This window comes from Toxotes jaculatrix, chromosome 20 (assembly GCF_017976425.1).
Source record: "Toxotes jaculatrix isolate fToxJac2 chromosome 20, fToxJac2.pri, whole genome shotgun sequence".
Classification (NCBI taxonomy): domain Eukaryota; kingdom Metazoa; phylum Chordata; class Actinopteri; family Toxotidae; genus Toxotes; species Toxotes jaculatrix.
The window spans coordinates 9,845,927-9,871,981 of NC_054413.1; the positions used below are offsets into that span (position 1 = coordinate 9,845,927).

Here is a 26,055-nt window from a genome sequence, read left to right on the forward strand (position 1 = left end):
CTCCGTTTGAGCGTGAATGCAGCCCCTTCACTTTGCATGAATAAGGGGATGGCTCTGTGTTTCTAGGTCACTGTGTGCCCCTGAAATGCACACCTCACAATCCACAGAGAGGGAGGGAGGGATACAAACACTGCCTGACGTTTGACAACATCACATTTGTGTTTAATGGGGAGCTTGGGGATACACTCCCAGAAATTAAACACAGTTAACGGCAGAGTTTCAAAGAGGCTTCGTGGCCAAAATCCTTGATCTCATGTGAATCCTCATCACTGCTTCTATTCTGACACCCCCCCCCCCCCCCCCCCCCATCCCTTCTTTTTCAGCCTTTTCTGGCTCCACTTTGTTTAATGAAATAGAAACGTCAAAAAGAATGAAACAAAAACTTTGATCTTTCACTTGAAAGCCTTTAAGATGGCTAAGAAGCCTTGGTTTGTCAGCCTCCACTCTAAACGATCTCAGTAACAGACTGCAGGATGCTATCATCCTTTCAAATGACACTGATGTGGCCATCTTGGCTCCGTTTCCCCATGCCATACTGATTAGCGCTGGGGAAAACTGAAGATGACTGTACTGCAGAGATAACAGAGCAGAGATAAGTCGAACAGCTGAAACAACTTCATTTTGGACATATTGAATTATCTTTTTTTTTTTTTTTTTTTTGCTGTCTTTAACATGCTGAGTGGAATTTTAAGGACTTTGTGTTAAAAACTGGATCAACATAAAGGTCACAGAGGTTTTTTTGTGTGGTTTTCTTAATTTTTCAAGCCAGAACTTTGTCCTCTCCTTCTCCTGATGTTTGTACAGTCTTATAATTCAAAGGCCCACTGCTTCAGGCAGTGTCTGTGGCTGTACTCGCTGCAGCTGTGGCATCTGGCTTCATACCTTGTGCCAATTATAATCTATAATACACACTCACATGGCAGCAAGTGAATTTTTGCTAATTTGAAGTTTGTTTTCTATCCTCAATTATCTCCATGAATGACAGTTTAACTCATATACTATAATCACAACTCTGGCCTTTAGTCTCCTTAAATTATTCACGCTATGATGGCAGGGATACAGTTGCCTTTTGTGCACGCTAAAGCCAACATTTTGGTAGTTTCAGAGAATGGACAAGTTAAAAGAATCCATGCAAATCACTATAAAAATGATCAGGCATAATAAAAAAAAGCCCAACTGCTTCATCTTCAAATAATACCAAATAATCGAGTCCTCATTTCTCTCTACACAATTGCTCTGACTGGTGTCTTTGTCAAATACAATGAACAAGACTATTCAGCGACATGAGCTACCCTCTATACAGCAACAAAACAATGTGCTATGTGGGAAAGTACCACATTCTGGGATCTGGGGGCACAGTTTTGTGTCTGTTTTCTAGATATGGAATGCAGATTGAGTTTCATTGCAGTTTTAGGGCATACCACTTACTGTAATGGTGGATATCTAGAGCATGCGCCAAAAGGAGTGTGAAGCTCCTTTTATTTGCGATCACGAGAAACGATGTACAAAAGAGAAAAGGTTCTCATGATACGAAAAAATAAATTCGTTTAATTTCAGGAAGACGTTTTACAAGGCACAATAATAGTTTCGCTAAACTATTTAATATGTACATAGATATTCCACTTGCTCAACGAAGCTTAACTGGTACATAACCGCAATGTTTGAAACACTGTTGTAATGAGTTCCAAGCCAGACAGCATCTGCAGCATATTGATGACACAGCAAGAAATATGGCAGTATCACGTAACAGCCATTACAAGTCATTAGAAGGGTAAAATAAATATGCGGATGTTGAGAGGAAAACTACAAAGAGCTCTGAGTCATAACAGAAAATATTTAACTTATTTAATATTCATCATTAGCATTTCTTGTCGGGCAAATTATTTACCACAGCAAATACTCTAAGTGGTCACTAAAAGAGAGAAGCTCAGGTCAGGAATCCCAAAATGTGAAGACCAGCCATGTTAAGCAGGAAACTAATATCACTGAGGATAAACAAGCAGTTAGAACAAGCCACTGGAACGTACACGGTGCCCTTAAAGTTTTATTTTGTTCTGATGATGTTGGCACAGACTCGAAAGTTTTAATCCTTGACCCGTGTGACTGGGAGGAAGGTGATTGTCAGGATGGAGGTTTTCGAGGTTTCCTCATTTTCTTGAGCTTTTCTTGTCTCACTGTCTCAGCCTCCAAAGAGGACAGCTCAGATATCCTGTGGATAAAAGAGCGAGAGGCTCCGACCACTGGGTCTGGATAGGACTGGCCTGTGTGGCAAGAACCAAGGAAGAGAAAGAACCAGTCAAACCCAGCAGAAAAGAACGGAAAAGATAAAAGATGTTAGGATAAGATCTATAAGACTGTGATAGATAGATAGACATAAACACACACACACACACACACACACATAAATATAATAAAACACTGTATTAGAGGTTGTTTATAGCCCAGTTTGCACGATCCACGTTTTATGCCACTGTTTAAAAAACCACATCTCTGATTCTCTTGTTTACATCTAAATAAGGAATATCAATTAGGACCACAGACCTGGACACTTTGTTCTACCTCATCAGTGTGCTTCACAAAAAAAAAACCTAGAAGTGATTGGTACTTTCAAAGTAATAAAGCAAATCTTAAAGGAAATGAAGCACTCATGATGCAGTTAAAATAAAAGAGAAAGCACTGGAGCTGGAGCAAACAGTGTCAGGACAATCCCTCACTCCACTTGACAACACTGAACATTACCTTTCCCTATGTGACCCCCTTGTTCCACTCTGTTATGAACCACAACCAACAAGACACCCTGAACTGACAATAAGGAGGCCAGGGATCTGTTCTTTTTTGTTTGAAGAAGAAAAATCCATGAAAATGACATGTTTGCTGCCAGCAAATCAATGTCATAAACAGCTGTACGGGTTGAAGGTTAGACTCTCCTTTTCACTCTCAACGCTGACAGAGTAGTCTGACCTGACGTGTCAAGACCACAACAAATACCCGAGCATGGCAAAACCATATACTTAAGCTTGAGCACAGTCAAAGCACTGAAATAACTCACTCTTCTGATTGTCTTTAACAGTCTGTAGATTGTAGGTTGGGTAGTTCACCTTAGGCCTGCAGAATATAAAGATGACAGAAGAGACATACATCTGTGAAATAACAGAAATGTTGACTAGCTTGGTCTGATTTAGTTTATAAGGACAAAAATACCTGCTGAGCTTGCAGTTTTGAACTGAGAAGGTGTTTCTGCCACTGAGGACTAAAGTGGAGGGAAAGAGGATGGCTGGACTTGTGTTTAGTTCATATCTTTCAGGGTAGCTGGAGGACAGAGTTGAAGACATTATACACATGTCACAATGTCCTGCACATATGGCTACTGAGATAAATCCTTTGAATTTCATGTCTTTCTGCTTTGGCATTTTTCCCGATTTATATTTAGGTTGAAAAACCCACACATTTTCACATTTTATGTGAAAAGATGAGATAGTTATGTTCTCCCATATTTGAAAGCAAATACAGCTTTCTGTCATTTTACTAAGTTCAAGAGTCAAGAAACCAAACTGTTCCCACAAATGGATGACTCACTGTGATATTAGTAATCTCATGATTGTGCACAAAATGAACCCGGACATTACCCAAGTATTAAAAATTAAAAGCAATCGGCCTGAGATCTTCTGTTTGTGACAGATAAATTATGCGTGTCAAAATATTAATTGTGTCCGGCTGCTGTTTTCTTTGCTCGCATTCTTGTTATTTGTCATAAATGGAAAAGTGGTGCAGTACAAATACTGTAATCTGTGCAGCTGTCTCCCGAAATATGCTATGAAGAGTACAGCTACAATTAAAAGGACTGAGTGACATTAATCTGCTGGTTACCCCAGGGTGAAGGGCCGCCCCGCATGGCTGTGGGAAAGCTCCTTGGAGAGGCTGAAAGGATGCAGGTTGCCAGGTCTGTGCACATGGTAGTCTCTTGGCAGTGGAGGAATCACAGTTCTGGTCCTCTCAAACCTTGCACCTAAAAATAATTACATTTTAGCCATTCACAAGTAGCATCTGATATGAGGGCAATTTTCAAAAGGGATATTTAAAATATATATATTTAAACAGAAAGAAATATAGCATTGATCAAAATGTAATTCTGAATGCAATGTAATAGCCATAAGTTGCTTTTTAGAATCTCATATCACACTTGTAACTGTAATAGGACCTGTGCTCAGTATATATGACAACAACTCCATCTACTGGCTGTCAGGTTACAGTCCAAACACAAGCCCCAGTTTTAGTGCGTATCCAAAGTTTAGGTCAAAAAGTGATCTGTACATAAAACATTTTTGTCATTTGTACCAATAAAGGAGCAACTCCTCTTCTGCAATTCTTACATTTTTTATCAAAGAGAAAGTGCTTCCCACAGATATCCTCTGGGTCCTTGTTTTCTGACTCCAGCTTGTCATCTTTGGTCAAGTCAGGTGACCTACACACAGATTGGACAAAAAAGAAAAAGAGAATAGCTATTAGCCATACCAGCACACATGTGAATCTGGGTGAATACCCCCCAAAACAATGACACATACTATGCAATTTTTGTAGGCTATTACTCTTAGATCTTTTATCCTGTGTAAAACCATTACAATGTTATATATGTTAAATTATTCTACATATAACCGCCTAGCTACTGAATACCAGATTTTACGCACAGCCTTCTGTTGTACCACTACCAAATCAAGAAGCTGTAACAGAACTCAAAATTGAGACATATGAAAATGGGAAGCTTGGCCCCCAGAACAAGCTGGTACTCTTAGAAATAGGATGCATGGATGATTTTGTCCATATAGGGTTGTATATGTGGTATACCTGCGTTATTACGGCACAAAAAAAAGCTGCCTACAAAGTGCCATGTTCACAGATGAAACAATTTACTAAATATATTACTATTTTTCCAGCTATTGGAAAAATATTGATACGTCACCCTGCAATTATGAAGCCGCTAACCAAGGCTTTCCCATCCCTGGACTCTGTAACAGAAGAACGGTGTTCAGCATTCATTCGACATGACATATCGTTAAGCTAGCTGCATCTGAATGAACGTAGCACGTATACAGAGCAAGCTTACTCACTGCTCGAAGGCTGTATCACAGGTAATGTTCTCCTTGTGTGACTATTTTGCCTGAAAGCCGCTTGTCCTCCACCTGCTCCAATCCCCAAGTTCCTGTACGTTGAATATCTAGCAGCGTCAGGGCCGCGCTGGCTGCAATTTGAGCTCCCCTCTGATATTAAAGCCTTAGCGGTAGGCAGAGATGCGTTAACCTGGAAAGTCATCATGTTGGAGCTGCCGTGCAAGCATCTTACATACATATCCCTCGCTAATGAGCAAAACTACGACACACGGTCATGATAACGGTAGACTGGGTCAAATCAGTCATCCCTGAGCTGCAAAGCTAGGCTGCAGCTCCAGGTGGTAAACGCTACCGAGTCACTGCGTAACCATGGAAACAAGGCAAGCCAAAAAAAAAAAAAACATTTGCTAACACTGGGATAGGGACCGTTACTTTACACGTTGGCTAGCTAGTCAGTTAAATTTAGCTCGTCACTTTACTGGTGGTGTTATTGTTTTAGCGATATTTGAGGACTATGTTACTTAACATTCGCACAAGCCTAACACCTAGCTCGTATCTAACTAGATATAAAATTAAACGGAAGACCAGAAGTATTTAAAATCGTACGTTAATCAACATCAACAGTTCTTTTTTTTAGCTAAAGATATTTAGCATTTTATAACCATTCTGGATTTCATTAATATGAATTTACATCCTTTCTATTTGTACATTATATTTACACGCAATGTTATACTAATGCTTTATATATTGAAATGTGTATGTTCTAGCCCCCTTTTCATTTTGGGGGCAATTACGTTTAATATTCGAGGGTGAAAAAAAGGTACTACTGCTGAAAACCAACATTTAAGTTGCGGGGGTTAGTTAGATAGCTTTAAAAAAAAAAAAAAAAAAAAATATCAGCGACAACAGTAACAGACACTGCAGCAGCAACCACAACAACAGCAACAGACACAGCAGCAACGACAACAACTGCAAGTATTATTAATATATCCACAACAGCACAATCACGAATGACAGGACCAAGACTGTTTTTTTTTTTCCTCCAATGTTTTTATTGTACACTTCGTATCCTCTGAAAACCTGAAAAAAAAAGAAAACAAAACAAAAAAAAAAGGTTATAAATGGAGAAACTGACTTGTTAACCAGACCCTTTGGAATAAAATTATTGCCATATTGCTTAAAGGGAACTTATAAGCTTTTGAAACGGAACCAAGTTAGATTTGATCTTGCATTGCTTCTCCCTTGTGTCCTGCACAGGGTGAAGCATCTCCAGTAGGCAATTTGAAGCTTAACAGCTAACATGTGGTTTCAGACATTTTTGGCTTATTTTCAGTTAGTTTTCACCATAGTCGATAAGATGGGGAAAAAAGAATATGCATCATTAACCACATCCAATGACTTGTCTACTTTCACAACCTCCACATGTCCCTGCAACTCACCATATCTTCAGTTCATCCTCCTGATCAGTCTGTTGATCTGATCCTCCCTGTTGCCAGCGTCTCCTCCCTCCACAAAGTGTGTGGTCTTCTTGTTCATACCACCACGGGGTGACGACAGCTTGAAGGGCCACAGGAAGTTGTTGGCGGGCTTGAAGTTCTTTCCAACTGTGTAAATCTCATGGATGAGGTCCTCAACACAGATGATGCCATATTTGCCTGGAAATCAGAAGGGAAAAGTTAAGACAACAAATTATTACCAGCTGAGAAAATGCAACTTTGAAACTGTATGTTTCGGGCAGTTTTGGCTTTACTGGTTAGCAAAAATGATTGTTCATTTAATCCACACAGGTGGAACTGATTGTATCTCTACATTCCAGATGTCTACAAAGTTATCATGCAAGTGAACTAGTCTCTTAAAAGTTAACATGCAACATTTCATCTTGTTTCAGTGGGGTTGGACCAAACAGGTCCGATCAGCAAGGGTAAAAATTAGCTAGCAACTACTGAAACAATACTTCCTAAAGGGTAAAATGAGACTGGCATGTGGTTTCAGACACAACTGGCTTAGTTTTCAGTTTTCTCACCAGAGTCGTTAAGACGGGGAAAAAAGTGTACATCATCAACCACATGCAGCACTGTGCCTTATTCTAATAGTGAATTATTGCAGTATCTCCTAAAACAAAAACCAGTAGTTAATTAAAAGTTGGGTCTCTGATAATGGCCAGGGGCCTAGTTGCCAAGTTAAATTCATCAAATGAAAATCAAATGGTGAATTTTTAAGAATAAAAACTGGTAGTCACTACTTTCTCTTCACTGTCACTAATTTTGACCACCTTGCAACACTGTAATCTACTGTTATACACTTTGTTTTAAGGGAATATTTCGAATAAATGTACCCATTATATTTCAAATAAATGTACATTTCACAGGGTTTAAACTGTCACAATGGTAGCATTATTTTTATTCTGATCCACTTTGTTTTGTTGTGCTTTAATCCTGTCCAGCTGTTGTTGCATACAGTATGCCTGCAAATGTTTCACAATAAAACCCCTGTTAAGAAACAATTCGTCCACTGAAATGCTATAAGCATTTGGAAACAACAACAGGAAGTGCTGTTTGTATGAACAGTGTAATGCAATGACTTTAACAGGGCAAACAGGAGCAGATTAAAGCACAACATTATACCACTTGCATTTTTCTGTTACAAATAATGTGCTTTCACAAAAACAAGCCTGTTTCGAATACAGGCCTGTCACCCTGCAGTTGAGCTGAATAAAGACCCTGTCAGTACGTGATGAAACAGGTAAGTTGTGATTCTGGTTTTGAAACTGATCTTTGTGGCAACAACGAATAACACTAAACATAATCTTAATAATGTGTCAATCAAGAGCATGTCTGATCTAAAGCTAAAACGATCAGAAAGAAGGCATACCCTGTTAACAGTTACTACCCCCCCCCCCCCCCCCCCCCGATGAATGACACTCAGTCTAATCTTAACTTGCATCATGTTTCCTCCTAAAACAAATCTTCACCTTATATCTGCACTTCAACATTGTACAATGCAGACCCGTTTTTTCCCCCATAAGCAAATGGTAAATCAATGCCATACCGAGAGCCTTCTCCACCAGAGCGTTGTCTGTGAGGGCAATGCGCTGTTTCCTCATCCTGCCATGGCCACGTTTGTAGATGAGCTCACGCACAGACTTCAGGTTGGGGTATCTGGGAAAACGGTTGGTCAACAATCATAAAATGAGTTCACATCAATTCTAAGCAGTATTGTTTACAGGAACTTAAGCTGACTTGCATACAGATAATATCTTTCCAGCATTGTTAGAGAATTTATTCTTTGCCATGCAGTAGCAGTTTTCTGAGACTGAGTAGTGACTACATGAGAGAAGGTAGATGGTACTGGCATCATCATTCAGATGTTGCACATCCATCCAACTCCACTCAAAAGATCTCACCACACTCAAGCACAGATCCCATGCAATGATGTAAATCATAAAGAGATGAAAGGCTAAGGTCTTCTTATACAATGCAATGTGCACATCTATAGCGCATTTTATGTTTTTCTAGTCTTATCATTTTTATTCAGGTCTAAACCATACACTTTATAATATTTACAGGGACCCAACATTTCCACCATGAGCAAGCACTTGGCATTGATGGCAAGGAAGAACTCCCTTTTTACAGGAAGAAACCTTGAACAGAACCCGGCTCATGGTGAACGGCCGTCTGCCTCGACCGGTTGGGTTGAGAGAGAAAAAAGGAGTGGGGGCGGGGCAAGAGAGCAGGAGGAAAGAAAACAGCACAGTGTAGGTTCCACTATAATAAGACTCAAAACAGGATAAATAATGGAACTAATAACAGGGCTTACAACAACAATAGTTAAACAACTGATAAATTATTAGTGCTAATAGGACTAATAATTTATGAAACTAGCAAAGATCAGGTAATTTCACCTTTTACAGCACAACTACTCAGCATCAAACATCCAGCAAAGAAACATTCACATTTTCATCATTTTACTCATAAGTCAATATTTCAATGTGTAGCGATGCTTTCACTTCCTGTAATTAAGTTTGACATGAAGCCTGTTTTTACTTATTCTGACATTTGAAGACAAGACAAAAGCCAAGAAAGCATTAAGTACATCACAAGGTTAGAACATTCTCTAGAGCTCTGAGATGAGACATTTTTAATGCAGGAAAACAACAAAGAAGCATGAAGTATTATCATTGTCTCCATTTGGAGAAATGGTGTGAAAAGCCATTATCATGTATAAACCATAACCCCACAGCACTGCAATATTGTCTATTAATATCATGGAACGTGGTTTCAGACAAAACTGGCTTAGTTTCAGTCAGTAATCACCATGGTCGATAAGATGGGGAAAAAAGTTCAGCATCATTAACCACATTCCAGACAATCACCTATTTAGACTTAGCGTAGCTCAATGCCAGTATCAGTATTCCTTGCCTAGTAGCCCAACTCCTGTTTATTAACTTCCCAGGCTGAGCATGATTTAAAATGAGACTATGATTGTTCTTTAACCTTACATTTAACAACAAGAACAGCCTTACCCCCAAGCGATGTAAGGCTCAGCAATCCTAAGCATGTTGATTGAAGCCTTGTTCAGCTTGACGAACACACCATTGAAGATCTGGCGCAGACGGAGCAGCTGCAGAACTTTGCGGACCTTGGGGCTGACACCGTTGATACTGGGAAACAAATCAGGATTATCATTAGCATACAATTTAGCTTCAGGGACAAGTTTTTTCGCATCACATCTTTTGTTCGTGGTTTCAGAAGATACTTGGCTTATTTTACACATCTGTTTCACCAGAGTCGATAAGTCGGGGAAAGAGTGTGCATCATTAACCACGCAACCAACAGACCAACAATATTTAATGAAACTGAAGCATAACACTTATACAAATTGCTGTAATAACCACTTTGAGACATTACTGAATGACATGGCCTTCTAAACATCCATTAACCACACAAAATTACCTTAACTGGCAGAAACAATAAGTGCATTTTACATACAATTTCTAAACTGCTATGAACAGATGCTTGGACAATTCAAGTAGTCTCATATGCCACTTAATACAGAGCATCTTCAAAGAGATTGTATAAATCTAGCATACAAAGTAAACTCTTGACTAATTAAAGAACAACTTGAATTAATGTGGAAAGTAGTTATCAGATGTTTTATAAATGCACTCATCAACAGCCCGATCATAGCCAGTCTTTTTAGACAATGTGTTTGACAAGGATAGTTCTGTAGCCAGATAGCAGATTCTACTCACCCTCTGATCCTGACAACAAAGGCCAGTTTGGGCTCAGCTGGCACATAGAAGTTTCCCACTTTGCGAGCAGTACGAGCCAGGCGGATTTCACGCCTGTACATCTGCCTGTACTCCTTGTGGTACTTCTCAGCTCTCTTGTAGATGAGCTTCCTGGTTACTTTACGGGCCTGTGGACACAATAGGAATTCATCCTCAGTCAGAGCAATGAAAGATGACCTAACATGTTCTGTCACACACTCACAATCACATATGTGTCAAACAAGTACTTAAAAAGGGAAATTTTCCAAAACCGCAAACTACCTTTTTCTCGGCCAGCAGCTTCTTGACGCGCATGGCCTTCATGGTGGCAAAGGCCTTTCGCCTTTTCAAAAGGCTCTCAGGGACCGCCGGAACTTTTTTTCTGTTGGAGGAATACAAAACTTTAAGCCTCTATTCAAAGCACTCAGACAACACCGCCATACCCCACATGGCTACCTTAATACAACGACTCGCCCCATCACCGCCGCTGATAGGAGCTAGCTTGCTAACCTGTCATTAACCGGCATGAGTATAGACCGTGCTGCTCTTTAAAACGTTAGCTTGCATATCTATGAGGCATAAAACATCAGCATATAACCCGACAAAGCTTGCACAGCAAATTTCTAACTGGGTTCTCAACAATACCGAAAACCAAACTAGCCCATGGGGGCTAGAGAGACAGCCATGTTGTACTCTCCTAACTAGCTACACATAGTCGGCACGAAATAGTCATAATAACGATAACAACAACCATCCTTAACAATATTACAAGGGTTATGATGTATGCAAACTAAACAATCTATTCAGGTCGTAAAATGAACAAAGATAGTTATTTTAACACTGGATGTGCTTAGATTGTAACACAGCGGCAAACACTCACTCTGCGTCCGCCATTGCGTCCACCGAGAAAGAGAATTTTTCCTTTGCGCATGTGCGTGTTAAAGAATTTAGGGCCTCCACGGACTGTCCTCCCAGCTGCCTGAGTGTCTTCAGCAAGCCTAGCGATAAATTCTAAAGTCACTGTTATCGTATTTGTTATTAAACACGGTATCAATTCACTATAATTTTCTTTTTGCTGTTGTTGGTTAAATTGCCCTTAGGTTTACAATGTCATTCTATATTTTCATTTTTTATTTTTTTGATAGTGGTATTACAAGTTCAGCAACACAGCAAAGTTAAAGTTAACATAACTTTAAATATTAATTCTGTCAGTCATGATCATATTTTCGGCACAAATGGTTTAATGGACGTTTGATTCGCTAAAGTTTCCTTCTGATTTCCACGCCACAGGTGATGTTATGCACTAGTTGATCCAGCAGAGGGAGTAAACACTTCATTTTGCAGGACAAGATCATAGAGCTTGTGCAGGGCAAAGTTTCATTTGCTGACCTCTCCGCTGGATCTCATTGGTCTCAGTGGAAAAATAGAACACCTTGTCTATTTCATGCTGTAAAACGCAGACAGTGTGATGCACAGTGAGGTTATGAAAACAAGAAACAGTAGGTTGCAGGCCGACTTTAAAGGCCACATTTCATTTAAAAGTGACGCCCAAGTGCAGTTTTGCAATACCTTTCCTTGTTTTTTACAATGGTACAGCTTACTTTTCTTAGCAAAATGAAATGGAAATAGTCTTTTTTCAATGCAAAAATCAAATGCTTTGCATGTGATCTTACAGACCTAAAGAGAGCTACAGTATATTTAAATACTCAACAGGAATACCAATCAATGACTGAATGCTCTGAGAGGGAACTTTAAATTTAGTTTTTGCAACACAGGGCCTGCACGTTGCTGTTAATACCTGGGCATTTTTTCTGGGGAAATTTTTGAATGAAGGACTTTCACTGGACGCAATATTCACATTTTGGCATCAGCCTAAAGTACCTGAAAATTCGTCCACCAGTGGTTTTCGCCCCCCCCCCCCCCCCCCCCCCCAGACACGCCCACCATACATAAGCAAACACATCACAAAGGCTGCTTGAAGTCCTTGCACAATTCGTGCGTTAAATAAGAAAAAATGGTGCAAACCGGTGAAAAACGCTCCTCGGGTGCGCCGTATGATCTTGTAGAAGGCAGGTCTGCCTGTCTGAAAGAACTTTGGTTTTTGGCCGTCATAATTACAATCATTAGGAAAAACAATATATGTAGTCTATTTGCGCATACTCAGGGATTGCTGCTGTTTTTTTACCCACCTTATTCGTCCACTTTCACTTTCCCCAATGAGCAGATCGCCGTGGATCATTGCCAATAAACAGCTGTGATCTGTCTTAGACTACTTCTGATCTAAGTTCAGTAGATATTATCAGAAACAGTTCAAATGACTGAGTCGGGATATTCTTTAGCTTTTTCCATGTAGGCTGTGGACGGACATTGACCTGCACATGCAAGTTATGCTGTGATCTGTGGCTGTTTGAAATCTACATGTCGTGTTGGAAAACCTCGGTATCGGTGTAAAAATCTAATTATTTTAAATATTCCTAAATGTTTATTCCCAATCATGTTCATAATCAAAAAAATAAAGATTAACACAAACCAACTCAAGACATAAATCAAAACCAATAGGATATTTAATCTGACATTCTTCTTTGTATATCCTGCTGCTGTCAGCCAGATTTTAAAAATTACTTTGTTTTTAAAAGAACAAAAGCCCAAACAGGAAGAAGTAAAAGCTTTTAAAGAGAATGAAAACCTAATCTCCAATCTTCCACTGGGATAGCGAATGAGGGGGGGCGGGGGGTCGTAACAGATTAGTGTTAAGTAAAATCCTTGAGGTTACATCACCTCTGTGTGTAGTGTACGGACCTGGCGCTTTAGTCTAACAGGCGCTCAAGTCTCAGTCCTATTGGATCCAGCATTGATGGGTGGACTGAATAAATAGCGAGTGAGATGCGGTTGAGGATGAGATGAGTGGAGGAGCAGCAGAGGAAGTGGGAGGCACAGTTCATAGTAGCTGCTCATAACTCACTGCAACCGTGCGTTGTAGTGGCAACTGGACTCTGACTGAGCGGCATCTGAACTCTCGTTTCACTCTTGAGTTGTGCTCCTGCCCTTTTTTTCGCCGCTTTTGAGTGTGTTGTTAGCGTTTCCTGTCTGCACAGTGATCCAAGTTTGTCGGTTTAACCCTACTTATCTGCTGCAAACAGGTTGCAAAGAGGGAGAAACATTCCCTGCGCGTCTTCCGCTGCTTACTTGAATTGATTGAGATCTCGGTCCAAGATGATGATAATTATTGCGGAGTTCTTCGTGGTCATTTTGAAAGTGCTCTGGGCTTTTGTGACTGCCGGGGCCAAATGGGTTGTGCGGCCCAAGGAGAAGAGTGTGGCGGGACAGGTGTGCGTGATCACCGGGGCTGGAAGCGGCCTCGGGCGGCTCTTCGCCAAGGAGTTCGCCCGGAGACGAGCGATACTGGTGTTATGGGACATAAACAGCCAAAGCAATGAGGAAACGGCGGAGATGGTGCGGCAGATTTACCATGAACTGGACACTCCCATAACCAAAGACGGTAAGTCTGCTTTTTTTTCTTTTTTTTCAGCAGCAGCAACAGCAATTAGGATGTCACCAGGTTTTACGCACTGTCAGCGAAATCGCATTGTCTTAAGTCGCATTCTGTTTTGTATCAGCGGTGGAAAATTATATTTCACAGATACAAGCCACAATATCATCAAAGGTTGTTTGCCATGTGGAAACGGTTGCAACGCATTAAAGGCACATTTGCACACAATCTCAGATTTTCAAACAAGCCTGATTCAAGTACTTGTCCCGGTGGTCTCTTACTATTTTCCAAAAGTGTGCAGCACTTATCTGAATTTAAATGTGTATAGACTAATAAAATCACTAATATTTTTAAATGCTCATTTAATTTTACTTAATATTTCATATTTATTGCTTTTCTCATTGATCACTTTAAACATTTCTATTTCCATCTCGTTTCTCCTGCAGGACCCGTTGGAGGGGTAGAGGAGGTCCCTCCTTTTCAGCCACAGGTCTACACCTATGTGTGTGATGTTGGAAAGCGGGAGAGTGTGTATTCCACAGCTGAGAAGGTGCGTCGAGAGGTGGGAGAGGTGGACATACTGATCAACAATGCCGGTGTCGTGTCTGGCCATCACCTCCTGGAGTGCCCCGATGAGCTGATCGAGCGCACCATGGTTGTCAACTGCCACGCACACTTCTGGGTGAGTTGAAGCACGAGCAATTACTGAAAAGAGTAAACTCAGAGAAGATTTGAGGTGGATGCGGGATGTTGGGGGTTACGGTGTGATATATATTGATATATCTGCCTCCATGAGCACAGTGTTGTCAGATGTGTTTACTGTGATGCCAGGTTCACAGGAATGTTTCCAGTCTGACTTGCATGCCTATTCATAATCTTATCCTCCTGAGTGCCAAACTCCAGAATCAAAGGTGTGTGTGTGTGTCTGTATGTGTGCCTGTGTTCCCCCCCCAAGGATGGAAAAAATATGACCATAAATAGTTAGCCTTGTGTGTTCAGATTTCAGCTCTGCTTAGTTAAATTCTGCCAGAGGAGAAGTCACGGGTTGGGTTTTTTTAAGTCTCGCCTTTGCTGCTCTTTGGCAGCCCCAGTCAGTGATGATCCCCATGGTATGTCAGCCCTTCCTTCTCCTCTCTTTTGCCGCACAGATCTGCACAAATCTGACTTCCGTGATGGAAGCAGGGGGTTCTCTATGAGGGTTGGATCTGTTTCGGATCAGCTCACCACATTTTGTTGGCAGGGGGTGATTTGTTATGTATCAGATTTTACTCTGGCTCCGTTCCTTGGGCCTTTCTGTGTGAATACTTATCTGGGAGTATTTGGTGGAGTGAATATGTTGTGCTTTAGATAAGCATACGCTGTGGTGTTAAACCAGACGAGGTGCTATCACAGCTTTTTTTTTTTTTTTTTTTTGTGCGTGTGTATATTTGTGTGTGTTCTGGAGGTGTGGAAAGACAGTGGTAGTAGCCTGTCACAGAAATCCATTGAGAAGAGCAACCTCACTGGTGGGATTGAGAGGTGGTTGCTAAGCATTTAAGCCCCCTCTCATCCAACCCAAAATGAACCACAATTGAGAACTGATTTTATGATTCTTGGCTATGGCCTCCTGTCTGGGACGATTGAAGTGATTGTGCACAAATTGGTTTAGAGGCCAGCTGTGGAGTAAATTGCAAAGATTGGGAATCTTTCCTTTGTCGAGCTGCATGTCTCTGAATTGACCATTTAGTCTTTGATTGTATTTGTTACGATACCTTAAGCAACGCTTCAAGTGGAGCGGATGATGCTCATTTTCAGACTGGGGCTGGCCGCAGGCTTTTCTTTACGGAGAAGGGCGTTCTCTATGACACCATGAAACCACAGTGGTTTGAAGCTCACTAATTGAGCATGAAAATCTCTTGTGCTGTCAGTCAGACAGGTTATGTATTTCCTCCTTAATGGATGCTCCATTCAGCTATTCATGTGCCTCTCTGCTGGCTATCTGCACATTCAGATTTGGAGTCAGGATGCAGTGGTTGGGTGGCAGATTTGGTATTCCTAATAAAGGTCTGTGTTTGTGTTCTATTCTGTGGAGAGTGTGGTTTCTTCAGGAGTTGGGGGGTGGGGTCGGGGTGCACAGATGAAAGAAGTACTTAATGAATGGCGACAGCCAGTATGGAGGATGTGGTTCATTAAAGACACAAGCTAGATGAATAGAGCTTAGACTAACAGGGACCTGTCCACTTTCCTCCCTTACACAAACACAGTACAGTTACCCACTGCATGCAGGTGGTGTGTTACAAAAACCTTTGATTTTATGTTTTTTTTCTTTTTGAACAACAGGTTTTTAAAGCCACTTAATTGTGGTTTATGACTCAACAGAAACCCACAGTTTAGGCTCTTAGTCATGCAAAGTTTTTGAAGTGGAATTTAAACCCTGTTTATTTAGTTAGAGGCTTTCAACGCTTTTTACAGAACGCAGACACTAAAGGGATATTACAGAACAGGGGACACTTTTTTTTTTTAATTGTTAGACAAAGTCAGAGATGAAATTGGAGTTCCATTCAGATCTGGTCATTTAAATTTGACAAAAGACAAAAAGACAAAAGACAGACTGAAAATTCAGCAAAATCAATTTGTTGCTATGATTTACTGTTATTTCATATCAGGGGCATTGCTGCAACTTTATCATTTCGATTTTTTAAATCTTGTTCTTATCCCCACACTCTGCTCACTTTAAAGTTATATTTTTTTTATTATAGCTATTAAGTGACCAGGACCTGAGTTGTTTCACTGAGAACGACAATAAAACAGCCGGATCCCTCATGCTTTTCATTTCCTCCATTTTTATGCCTCAGCAGTGGACATAAATAGCTTGGGATGCATTCTTTTTGCTGTGTGTATCTTATTCTGCTTGTCCGGTGTCACTATTTGGCAAATCATAATGACTTGGGTCATTCAAGGAGATATGAGAGAGCCCTTGTCAAGCCACAAAACTTCTCTGCCTCCTCACCTCAATCATAGCCAATTATTGAAATGTCCCCAAACAACCAGTTTCTCAAGAGCAACATGACAGCAGGTTCAAAGCTTCCTACATCTAATGTGCAACAGAGGTTTTCAGTTGTTGGACAGTGTAGTGGGAAATAGGGCAGGGATGGAGACATGAGCAGGAAACGAATGGAAATCGTACTGTGTGTGTGCGCGCCAGACCCCACACTTCTTCTGTCCTCCTTCCACAGGCCCCTCTGACTCCTCCCAACCTGATTTGGAGGCAGTGGGTGCAGCTGCACTGGAGTCACCGAGGCCAGCTCTGTTCATCCGGTTCTGCCACACACACACACACACGGACTAACAGCTATGATTCAGTCCTTCGCTCCCTTTAGGTTTTTATGAGGCAGGGGGTCATCACTTTGAATTTGTCTGATGATGCTTTGATTAGTCCAGCTGGCAATTTGTGATGTTCGAGGCTCGGTTTTTAGTCATGCCGGGATGGGGAATGTGCAGCCATTTACACTAAGTGTCACCAGAGTTTGTGTTAAGGATTAGTGTGTGTCTAGTGGAAAGACATGAAAGGAAATCATCCTCAGCATCTGGAGCTGGTTATCCAACAGGTGAGTTATGAACAATAAGCAGTAGTTTCCCCCCTCTAGTGGAAATCCTACCTCTCTTGTGCGACGACATGAAAACATAGCGCGCTCGAAAGTGACATGGCGGGAAAAGAGCAGAGGAAAGAAAAGAAAAGAGGAAGGAAGGCAGTGCCGTCGAACCCACAGGCGAGGCGAGAGGGTAATGGTAAGCTGCTGCTGACCCACTTTATCTGACAATTGGTTTCTTGTCTGTGGATCAGCTTGACAAGATGCCAGGCGACAGGAGCCAAGTTCCGCAGGCCGCATTCCTGCTGTAGCCAGAGAAAGGAGGCAGCCAGGCAGAAGGGTCCTACTTGACTGGTTTTATATGGGCCCCTCCTCAGGCCTGGTACACCTGTACCCCTTGGTGGAGCTAGCCATGACCATGTTGGGTGTCTCCCTAAGCACATACCTGTTATATCTCAAGGGATGGGATTAGGGCTGAAACCACTCATCCTTCTCCTTCTTCTTCAGAGATCAAAGAAAACTCAAAAATCCCAAATTCCATTGTCTTGGAAGAACAAATTTAGAAACTTGACATTTAGGTCCAGTCTTATCTCTCTGACTAATATTTTATTACACTCAGATGTTGCCACATTCATCCATAGCTAAGATAATAGCCACAGGGGTATTATTTATAGAACACTAAAAATGAGTTGATATGAGTCATATGAAAAATGAGTCAGAAGAAGTGATGAAAAATATACAATAAAGGTAGCTAGCATTAGCTCTTCAAGTACAGCATTCACGCCTGAGTTCTAGTGGCCAGGGCGGTGGTTTGTAGTATATTGACACCACTTTCTCCCAGGACTATTGATGTTGATTTCTATGTAAATTAGATGCTAGTTGCACAACCAGAAGTGGGGTGGGTGGGGGGTGGGGGGTACTCAACTGTAGCTATGGTTAAGTTGCTAGCATGGCCACCAAAACATGACAAATGTGCAGCCATCATCCCTGATGACCACTAAACCCAACCCACTCAAATTCCATAACTGTGCCCTGAGCTCTTGAGCGCAGGCTCTCTCTCTCCCCTTCATTCTCTTGTCCAGAGAGAAGTCAGCCCAATTAAATGGCCATCTGGTCCTACGCAAAGGCCAATAATTTGTTCATATTCCTGCTGGTCAGATCCTAGGACTAATACAGCCTGACACCCCAGCTGCAAGAAGCTTTGTGTGGCTTAAATGCTCCTGGGGGCACACACCAATTAGGGGGTGCAGCGGGCAGGGCAACCCCACATAGGCCAAGGAGGCCCAGCTGTATCAGCGGGTAATTTAGCGGAACAAGGGAGCGTTGAGACCCAATTACGGCAGCTCTGATGTAAGACACGAGCCCCTGGTTGTCTTCACACATTTTGTGTCTGAGAGGTCAGCGGGGGTCATACCCACATGCCAGAGCTGCCATGAGAAGCAGGACATCACTGGAGGGTGGGAGAGAGACGTGACGGTTGGTCACGTTTAGCCCCGTCCTCCAGCTGAGGGAATCAGCCTTCCCTCCATCAGTTCCAGTTATTTTCAGACCACTCAGCAAAATTGTCTGGTTGTATCTGAGTGCTGGCTTTAGTCGTAGAGTATTGTGCCAGATCAAGTCATTCCCTGCTCTCTGAAAGTTGCTGTGGGAGTGGGAAACTTTGGCTCAAGTCAGGTATGGGCATATCTTAAGTTAATGCTTCATTTGCACGCAACTCCCTCCCTCATCCCACTGCCATTCTGGCTCGCAGAGGCTTCGTGTTATTTCGCTCCCTCTCTTTGGGCCCCATCATTCGATGAGTTGAATATTGCAGCAACTTCAAAATTTATGTCCTGGAAAAGAGCAGATGTTTGGAGCCGAGTCAGATCAGTTATTCTGTACCTGGCTATAGAATAAACTCCAAAACGATGAAGTCATCTTCCTCAAACCAGCCTCTTGTGTCTGTTCGACTTATCACCTCCAGTTTAATTTACCTCACAAAGCAAGGAGGAAAGATGTAAAGCCCAAAAGAGGTTCCACTAGAAGTCAGTAGGTCTGATGCAGTTAATCTCTGGGTGCAGTTTTAATGAGGCTTTTCCTCCCCTGCCAGTGGTTTCATGGCTGTACTACCTGGTACCATGCTCTCTCTGGCTCTGTGCTCCCCTCGAGCAAATGTTTACAAAGGAGGCTGAATCATTTCTCTGGCTGGGCTTCCACACTGTACCAACCAATGAAACTGTTACCTTTCATTTATATAACCACAAAACGATTGGAAACTAGGAATGAAAGTGTCAAAAGCAATAACAAATGCTAACCCCAATTTTCCAAGGCACAAAGTGATGTCTTAAAATCACTAGTTACCACATTTTACATTACACACTGTAGCCAGCAAAAGGTTGGTATTGGTATTTCTGTTAACACAGGCATTGATTAATTCTCTGCCTACATACTATAATCAATTCATCAATCAATTCAACACTATTGGGTATCTCATGTTGTAATATAAAGGCGCCCTCAGGGTTTTGTAACCTCAGTGACATTTAAAAAGAGCGTTGTAGGCTAAATGTATTGTTCTTCACTATGGCAGCGCACATCTGACTTGAATAGATCTAGCCCCGCTACCAACAAAAGGCCTGCCGGTTGTTTGTAGACCTCCTAGTGGGAGAGTGATTGGTCAGTTCCTATTATTGCCGTCACATGTCACACTTGCTGATTGGCTCATGCTGTGTCCAGGGCAGCTCCAAAGTCAGCAGACAGGCAGAATGAGGAATGGATCCATAGGTTAATCAACTGTAACTGCTAAGTCTCTTTCTGTGAATCTCCTCCCCGGTGTTGCTCTTCTCACCACCTCACTAACTCTCATTGGACAGGCCGGTGGAACCAGTCAGGCTCTCACGTGGCACTCCGGTGAAACTCTTTCATCTCAGACCTCACCTCACTACAGATTGTTCTGCTGACTGCTGCTCCGGCAGGACGCAAGGCTGTGTGGGTCAGACGATAGGCTGAATTGTATTGTCGGGAGTGTTGAGTGAACGGAGGCCTATGATTGGTGTTGTCACCAACTCTTTAGAGCCGGGCCCGACGACGGGTACCAGATCTGTGTGGGAAAAGAACAGATTGTACAGCAGCACACACACCACATACCTGCCTGTTCAGTGACGACCTGTAGACTGGGAAAACCATTATCCTTCTCTTCTCTCTATCTTATTTACACCTGCCACAAAGGAGAAAAAAATGTAATTGTTTTTATATATATTTAAATCCTGCACCTCCAGTGCTCAGTCAATCTTTCTTTTTTTTGTGCCTGTTATGAATTCTCATTCAAACGCCTCTCTCTCCATCACCATGGAGAAGAGGGAGAAACAGATAGAGAGGGGGAACGAGAGGGAGGCAGAGAGGATCAAAGAGCTTTGGCACAGACAAACTGCACAAGTGAACTAACCATCCTCTTTTTTTTTCTCCTTCTTCTTTTTTCTTTGCCCTTCTGTCTCTTCTGTCCTTCCCCCAGACCACCAAGGCGTTTCTCCCCAAGATGCTGGAGCTGAATCATGGTCACATTGTGACGGTTGCCAGCTCTCTGGGTTTATTCAGCACAGCTGGAGTGGAGGTTAGTATCATACACAACAACACATACACATCCCATCGTTCCCACCATCCACAACCAGTGCCTTTCTCCAAAACCGTCAGCATGCCAGCTAGCACACTGAGTCGAGGGAGGTTAGGCCCCCTTTCTCTAGTTGTCCCTCCACCCGTTAAATTAAGGGACACAGATGAGCATTGGGGAGCCTCTTATAGAGTCTTCTATGTGCAGCAGTGGGGGTGTGGGGCCCCTGATGGGCTCTGGCCCTGGGGCCAGAATGAGCTGACAGCTCCCCAAGGGACAGAGACATCTTCATCACTGCTTTGTGAACAACTTGATGCTCACTCAGTATTCAGCTCACAGCAGCTTAAAGTTTTGGTTTTCCTTCTTATAGTTTTTTTTTTCTAATTCTTCTTCCCCAGTATAGATTCTTTGTGTTATTTTAATGCATATTAAAATATTTAAAGGGGTCATTTATCTCCATAACCACAGAATGAGTAAACTGGTAGCCCTCCTAGAAGGTTTCATTTTGATGTTTCAGAGAACAGGGTTCTCATGTATCTCCTTGGCTGAGGACGGTGTCGTTTTCAGGCAGTCTGTGGGGACTACTACTCCATTTGCCTTTGTTTTTATAGCTGCACGTTTGCTTTTGTTGTAAAAGCATTCATCCATAATGATTAAGACCCCTTCAAAGGGACTGAAGTGTAGTCAGTTTTAGTTAACCTATTATGCTTCCTGGAAATGCCTTGAATGGGATTTCAGTCGTGCACATTAATTTCAGGGAACCAAAGCCCTCGCTTGTCATGTGGGCACAGTCGAATCTCTTTATCCTCCCCATGTTTATCGACATGCATCTGTGTTTGCTCAAGCCGTTTTTTTTTGTTTTTTTTTAAAAGATTATTTCCACGGCGAACCACATCAAAACCTTCCCACCAGGCCGAGCAGTCTCCTGATGCACAGGAGAAGAATGCTAATGAAACCGTAGAACAGCGGACAGGCTCGCTCGGGTTTTTGTGGCTGTATCATTAACAGCAAGGAGAGACCTCTGTGCCCATGGGGCATGTTTGATAATGTTCTCTGTGGTTCCCGGGTGCGGGCCGGGGCAGAGTTTTACAGGACTAACCTGTTCTCTCTTAAATCCCTCAGGATTACTGCGCCAGTAAGTTCGGTGCCATTGGGTTCCACGAGTCACTGAGCCATGAGCTGAAGGCCTCGGAGAAGGATGGCATCAATATGACTCTGGTGTGCCCTTACCTGGTCGACACGGGAATGTTCAAAGGCTGCAGGATAAGGTTAGCTTCACTGCCCAGTGCAATTGTGTTAATATGCACTTTTTTTTTTTTGTTTGTTAAATAAAAGCCATCTTGCACCTGGGATGAGTTCGTCATCTTTAATTTTCACCATATAAAATTGCCTCACAAACACCTTTTTGGACTTCAAAGCAGGGGCTGATGGGTTCTGTTCTGTTACACACAAATTAGAAAGTCGCTTCTACTCCGCTGGTCAGCGCTCTGATTAAACAAAGAGGGCGACTTTCCCAGGGGAAAACCTCACCAACAGGTGCACCTGGGCTAAAATACACACACACATACCCCACCCCCCACCCCCGGCTTCTCTAATAGTCCTCACTTTGTTTGACGGTTACGGTCAGCAGGTGGCACGTCCTTTGGCTTTACTCTCCCAGCACTTTGGAGCAATCACCATTACTGAGCACAAGAACTGCTCACAACTTTTTTTTTTTTTTAAACCAGTATCACTTTATTCATAATTGACTAAAGCTTGTTGTAATTCTCACTCTTTAAAGTGTTTTCCAGTGTCTGCACTTTAAGCCTTGAAAAAGTCTGAAAGCCTTTTTTGCTCCAGTTTCAAACATAACTGGCCCTCCTAGCAAAATAAAAATCTTTTAGTAAATTTGAATTTTCAGCCCGTTGCTAATCAAACTGTGGTATTTTTCTCTCCCTTCAGGAAGGAGATTGAGCCTTTCCTGCCCCCCTTGAAGCCAGAGTTCTGCGTTAAACAAGCTATGAGGGCTATCCTCACTGACCAGCCCATGATCTGTACGCCTCGCATCGTCTACATGGTCAACTTCATGAAAAGGTGAGCTGTCTCCTGTGTGCTAACATCCTGTTTTTCCTCCCATTTCAGTTTTTCTCTCCCTGATTGCTCCATCAGCTCTCAGGGAACTGCACAGGAGTATCTTGTGTCACTAATCTTATCTCCGTCCTGTCTCCGCAGCATCCTGCCCTTCGAGGCCATTGTGTGCATGTACCGGTTCCTAGGCGCCGACAAGTGCATGTACCCCTTCCTAGCTCAAAGAAAGGAGGCCATGAACAACAATGAGGCAAAGAATGGGATCTAGGGGGCGCTGTTTGCAAAACGAACAGGGGCACGTAAATGTGCAAGCATGAGGAAACAACCACTGAGGATGAAAATGGGGAAGAAGGAAGGAAGAAAAGACTGAATCTGGACTGGTGCACTTGCATTGAGCAAATGCAAAGGTTTACCATATTGTTCCTCTGGAACAAAGAAAGCTGTGTACTACACAAAGGATTTATTTGACTTTGTTTTGTCTTTTTTTTTTTTAAGTTTGTTTAAAGAAACCAACATCTATATACTATGTCACTAGTTTTTTGAAATCATACAGAAAAGATATCCAATAATTAACTATTTACGTAATGTAGTCACCAGCCTTATCTAGTGTCATTGTGGAAATATACAGTATGTTACTGTACAAACAGTAAAAATCCTATTTTTTTTTCACTTTTATTTTTTATTTTTGTAGACATGCACTGTAATTTCTGATGTTTTCTCTACACTGCCAGCATTTTTTTTTCTGTGTAGGAAGGTTCAACACAGCAACTCAAACTACCCAGCATCTCCCTACGCAGAGGCTCTTTTTCCGTCAGTCAGGAAATTGGTTTGCAGCTCACACAGCTCTGATTATAGCTTTGTGCCATTTAAAATAAAATAAGAGAAATATTGCAAAATTAAACTTTATCATATTTTGTTTTTGTGAAAAAACTTAAGTTACAGACATGTATCATATGTTAATAATGAAGTCTACGCATTCCAAATGGGGAACATTTAACGGCCAAATTGTGGCTGACTTAAATCTTCACAGGAGTTTTCCAGTGTAATGGGACTCAACAGTGTCCCTTAATGGTCCTGTTATTTCAGGTCTGTATTGACTAACCTCAAATGAAACGCGGACAAGGGAAGTCGATGTCCTTGGCTGAACTAGCATGTCTGACACACTCAGAATGTACTGCTTTGGGAGAAAAACCGAGAGGAAATAAATTTTTATTTCTCTCATTTCTTTATTTTCAAGATCTGTGGTGTTTATATTGTAAATTTATCTGTTACCAATATTATTTGTTTAAAAAAAAAGAAAATAAATAACCCTACAAAGGCTGTAACTCCAGGCGAACCGCTGTCCCAACACTGATGCGTGGTTGAGGGAAATGTATTAAAGACACTAGCTTTCCATTATTCTTTCTAAAGTAACACTTTAACTCTCCTGTCCATTGTCCACCTTGTACAGTTAAAGTGAAATGTATATGTTTAAATGTTGTGAATACCCCCGGTATCCCAAAATGACTGTCTCCAACCATGTTTGATTTATGAATATTTTATATACCTTTGGGGCGACAAGAGTTTTTGAATTTCAACTACATTCCAATAGGCGTCATTCCTTCAGTCACAGTGATGAGCCTAAATTCTCTACCTCTTAATTTTTTTGCCATTTTTTTTGACAGTATGACATAAGCCTCTTTTTTTTTTTTTTTTTTGTAATTTTCTGAAGACTGCTCCATAGCAGAGCAAATGTGGTTCCAATGTTTAGTGTCTCTACCTAACTTAAATTAATAAAGTGATTTAGATTATTACATGGTGTGTCGTTATTACCTGCTAGTTCAGCATGTCAAATTTCAATCTGAATTTTAAATGGGGGGGGGGGGGGGGGCAACACTCTCCTCCTGACCCTTCTCACGCCTACACTCCTTCTTGCAATGCTTATAACTCAAGCTGCAACCAAAATTAAAGCTGTTATTCTGTAATTTCTAAACTCAGAGGTGAAATGAAACAGTTACTCAGCAGAAACACCTCTATATGTGGCATTCTGAATTCCGTGAATCACCGCAGTGAGTGACAGAAAAGAGGATCTTCTGCAATACCAATGAACTTCTCGGACACAGTTCCCATTGTTAAGATGACACCCACCCAGCCCTTTTCTTCTCTTTACCACTACTCTAGTGACTAGTATCAGTATCACCCTCCTCCCACATTGTGCCACACCTGAGTCAAGCAGCCTTTAGATATGGGTGTTGGCTAAAGAGGGCAAGAGCCATTTGCCTTTGTAAGTAAATATCATGTATGTACACACAAGCAAAAAAAAAAGGACTTACCCAAGAGTTCGGAATAGTCATACAAGTTCACTTAAAGTTGTGCCTGTGACACTGTAAACCACAAAAAAAAGGAAAAAGGATACAAAAAGTTGTCATATTGTGAGTTACAGAAAGGTTAAATTTGAGTCTCAAGTTCTGTTTTTTTTTTTTCTCATTTAACGCCATACAGAGTAAGAATAATGAAAGGTGGCCTGAAGGTGAGAAAAACCACCCATTAATGCTGCTGCTCCTGCTGCTGCCTGCGTTAAAACAGTCTTTGCGACTGTCTGCGCAGTTGAGAAGCTGCATAGTCGGAGCAACATCAGTGAAATTCCTACAGTTTCCACCAGAGCTGGTACGTAGCTGAAGCTGACCTTTAACTTCCCTGTAGAGAAGAAAAAAAGCAAAATTTCCTAATTGGTGTCAGCAGAGTATCACATTAAGATGTCATGAGCTAGATTTGGACTCACATGTTCAAACTGCTGAGTTGTTTGTGCTTTGTGCAGGGGCTGAAGTTGCCTTCGAGGTCAAGCCTTTGCTATTTGTTGGAAGATTTGGGGATTTTAGTGACCTCAGGTCCTGTTTTTTTTTGTTTCTAACACTGAAAGTCATTCATGGCTGTTGATGAGGTGGAGGGTTGGGGGGCAGATGAATGTGAAACCAGCCTTCTAGTGTCAAACT

At 41.8% G+C, this 26,055-nt stretch overlaps 3 protein-coding genes and 3 non-coding genes across 8 annotated transcripts; 1 reads left to right on the top strand and 5 right to left on the bottom strand.

Annotated features, from left to right (window-relative positions):
* Positions 1-1,528: 1,528 nt before the first annotated feature.
* si:ch211-171b20.3 lies at positions 1,529-14,545 on the bottom strand. Of its 3 annotated transcripts, none has more exons than XM_041065486.1 (6): positions 14,535-14,545; positions 5,388-5,393; positions 4,371-5,197; positions 3,868-4,006; positions 3,050-3,309; positions 1,529-2,261 (listed from the first exon to the last, which is right to left on the bottom strand). In XM_041065486.1, exons 3-6 carry the CDS (start codon positions 4,558-4,560, stop codon positions 2,122-2,124), a joined length of 729 nt encoding a protein of 242 aa, XP_040921420.1. In that variant the 5' UTR covers positions 4,561-5,197; positions 5,388-5,393; positions 14,535-14,545; the 3' UTR covers positions 1,529-2,121. The 3 variants fall into 3 exon arrangements, with proteins under 3 accessions (XP_040921420.1, XP_040921421.1, XP_040921422.1); XM_041065487.1 differs by having other exon boundaries at positions 4,371-4,462; positions 4,958-5,393; XM_041065488.1 differs by having other exon boundaries at positions 3,050-3,105; positions 3,202-3,309; positions 4,371-5,393.
* On the bottom strand, positions 6,146-11,314 carry rpl7 (ribosomal protein L7). Its single transcript, XM_041065485.1, has 7 exons — positions 11,255-11,314; positions 10,657-10,756; positions 10,357-10,523; positions 9,628-9,765; positions 8,154-8,263; positions 6,545-6,760; positions 6,146-6,185 (listed from the first exon to the last, which is right to left on the bottom strand). The coding sequence occupies exons 1-6, from the start codon at positions 11,266-11,268 to the stop codon at positions 6,552-6,554; spliced, it is 738 nt and encodes a 245-aa protein (XP_040921419.1). The 5' UTR covers positions 11,269-11,314; the 3' UTR covers positions 6,146-6,185; positions 6,545-6,551.
* On the bottom strand, positions 6,405-6,497 carry LOC121200864. Its single transcript, XR_005896570.1, has one exon. It is a non-coding gene; the product is annotated as a small nucleolar SNORD12/SNORD106 (small nucleolar RNA).
* LOC121200863 lies at positions 7,085-7,174 on the bottom strand. The gene has a single exon (XR_005896569.1). It is a non-coding gene; the product is annotated as a small nucleolar SNORD12/SNORD106 (small nucleolar RNA).
* Positions 9,374-9,465, bottom strand: LOC121200861. Its single transcript, XR_005896568.1, has one exon. It is a non-coding gene; the product is annotated as a small nucleolar SNORD12/SNORD106 (small nucleolar RNA).
* On the top strand, positions 13,293-24,852 carry rdh10a (retinol dehydrogenase 10a). Its single transcript, XM_041065484.1, has 6 exons — positions 13,293-13,873; positions 14,311-14,546; positions 20,921-21,019; positions 22,139-22,284; positions 22,958-23,089; positions 23,228-24,852. The coding sequence occupies exons 1-6, from the start codon at positions 13,588-13,590 to the stop codon at positions 23,349-23,351; spliced, it is 1,023 nt and encodes a 340-aa protein (XP_040921418.1). The 5' UTR covers positions 13,293-13,587; the 3' UTR covers positions 23,352-24,852.
* Positions 24,853-26,055: the final 1,203 nt, after the last annotated feature.

Bases quoted from the DNA above. Each gene is read 5' to 3' on its own strand.
- si:ch211-171b20.3 (XM_041065486.1), bottom strand. From the start codon at position 4,560: ATGTGTCATTGTTTTGGGGGGTATTCACCCAGATTCACATGTGTGCTG. The intron at 3,310-3,867 runs GTAACCAGCAGA...TCTGTCCTCCAG, and splicing joins GGGCGGCCCTTCACCCTGGG to CTACCCTGAAAGATATGAAC. The intron at 2,262-3,049 runs GTGAGTTATTTC...CTTGCCACACAG, and splicing joins TGTTAAAGACAATCAGAAGA to GCCAGTCCTATCCAGACCCA.
- rdh10a (XM_041065484.1), top strand. From the start codon at position 13,588: ATGATGATAATTATTGCGGAGTTCTTCGTGGTCATTTTGAAAGTGCTC. The intron at 13,874-14,310 runs GTAAGTCTGCTT...TTTCTCCTGCAG, and splicing joins CACTCCCATAACCAAAGACG to GACCCGTTGGAGGGGTAGAG. The intron at 21,020-22,138 runs GTTAGTATCATA...TAAATCCCTCAG, and splicing joins TCAGCACAGCTGGAGTGGAG to GATTACTGCGCCAGTAAGTT.
- rpl7 (XM_041065485.1), bottom strand. The intron at 10,524-10,656 runs GTAGTTTGCGGT...TTGTGTCCACAG, and splicing joins AGCTGCTGGCCGAGAAAAAG to GCCCGTAAAGTAACCAGGAA. The intron at 9,766-10,356 runs GTGAGTAGAATC...TTTGTTTCCCAG, and splicing joins TTTGTTGTCAGGATCAGAGG to TATCAACGGTGTCAGCCCCA.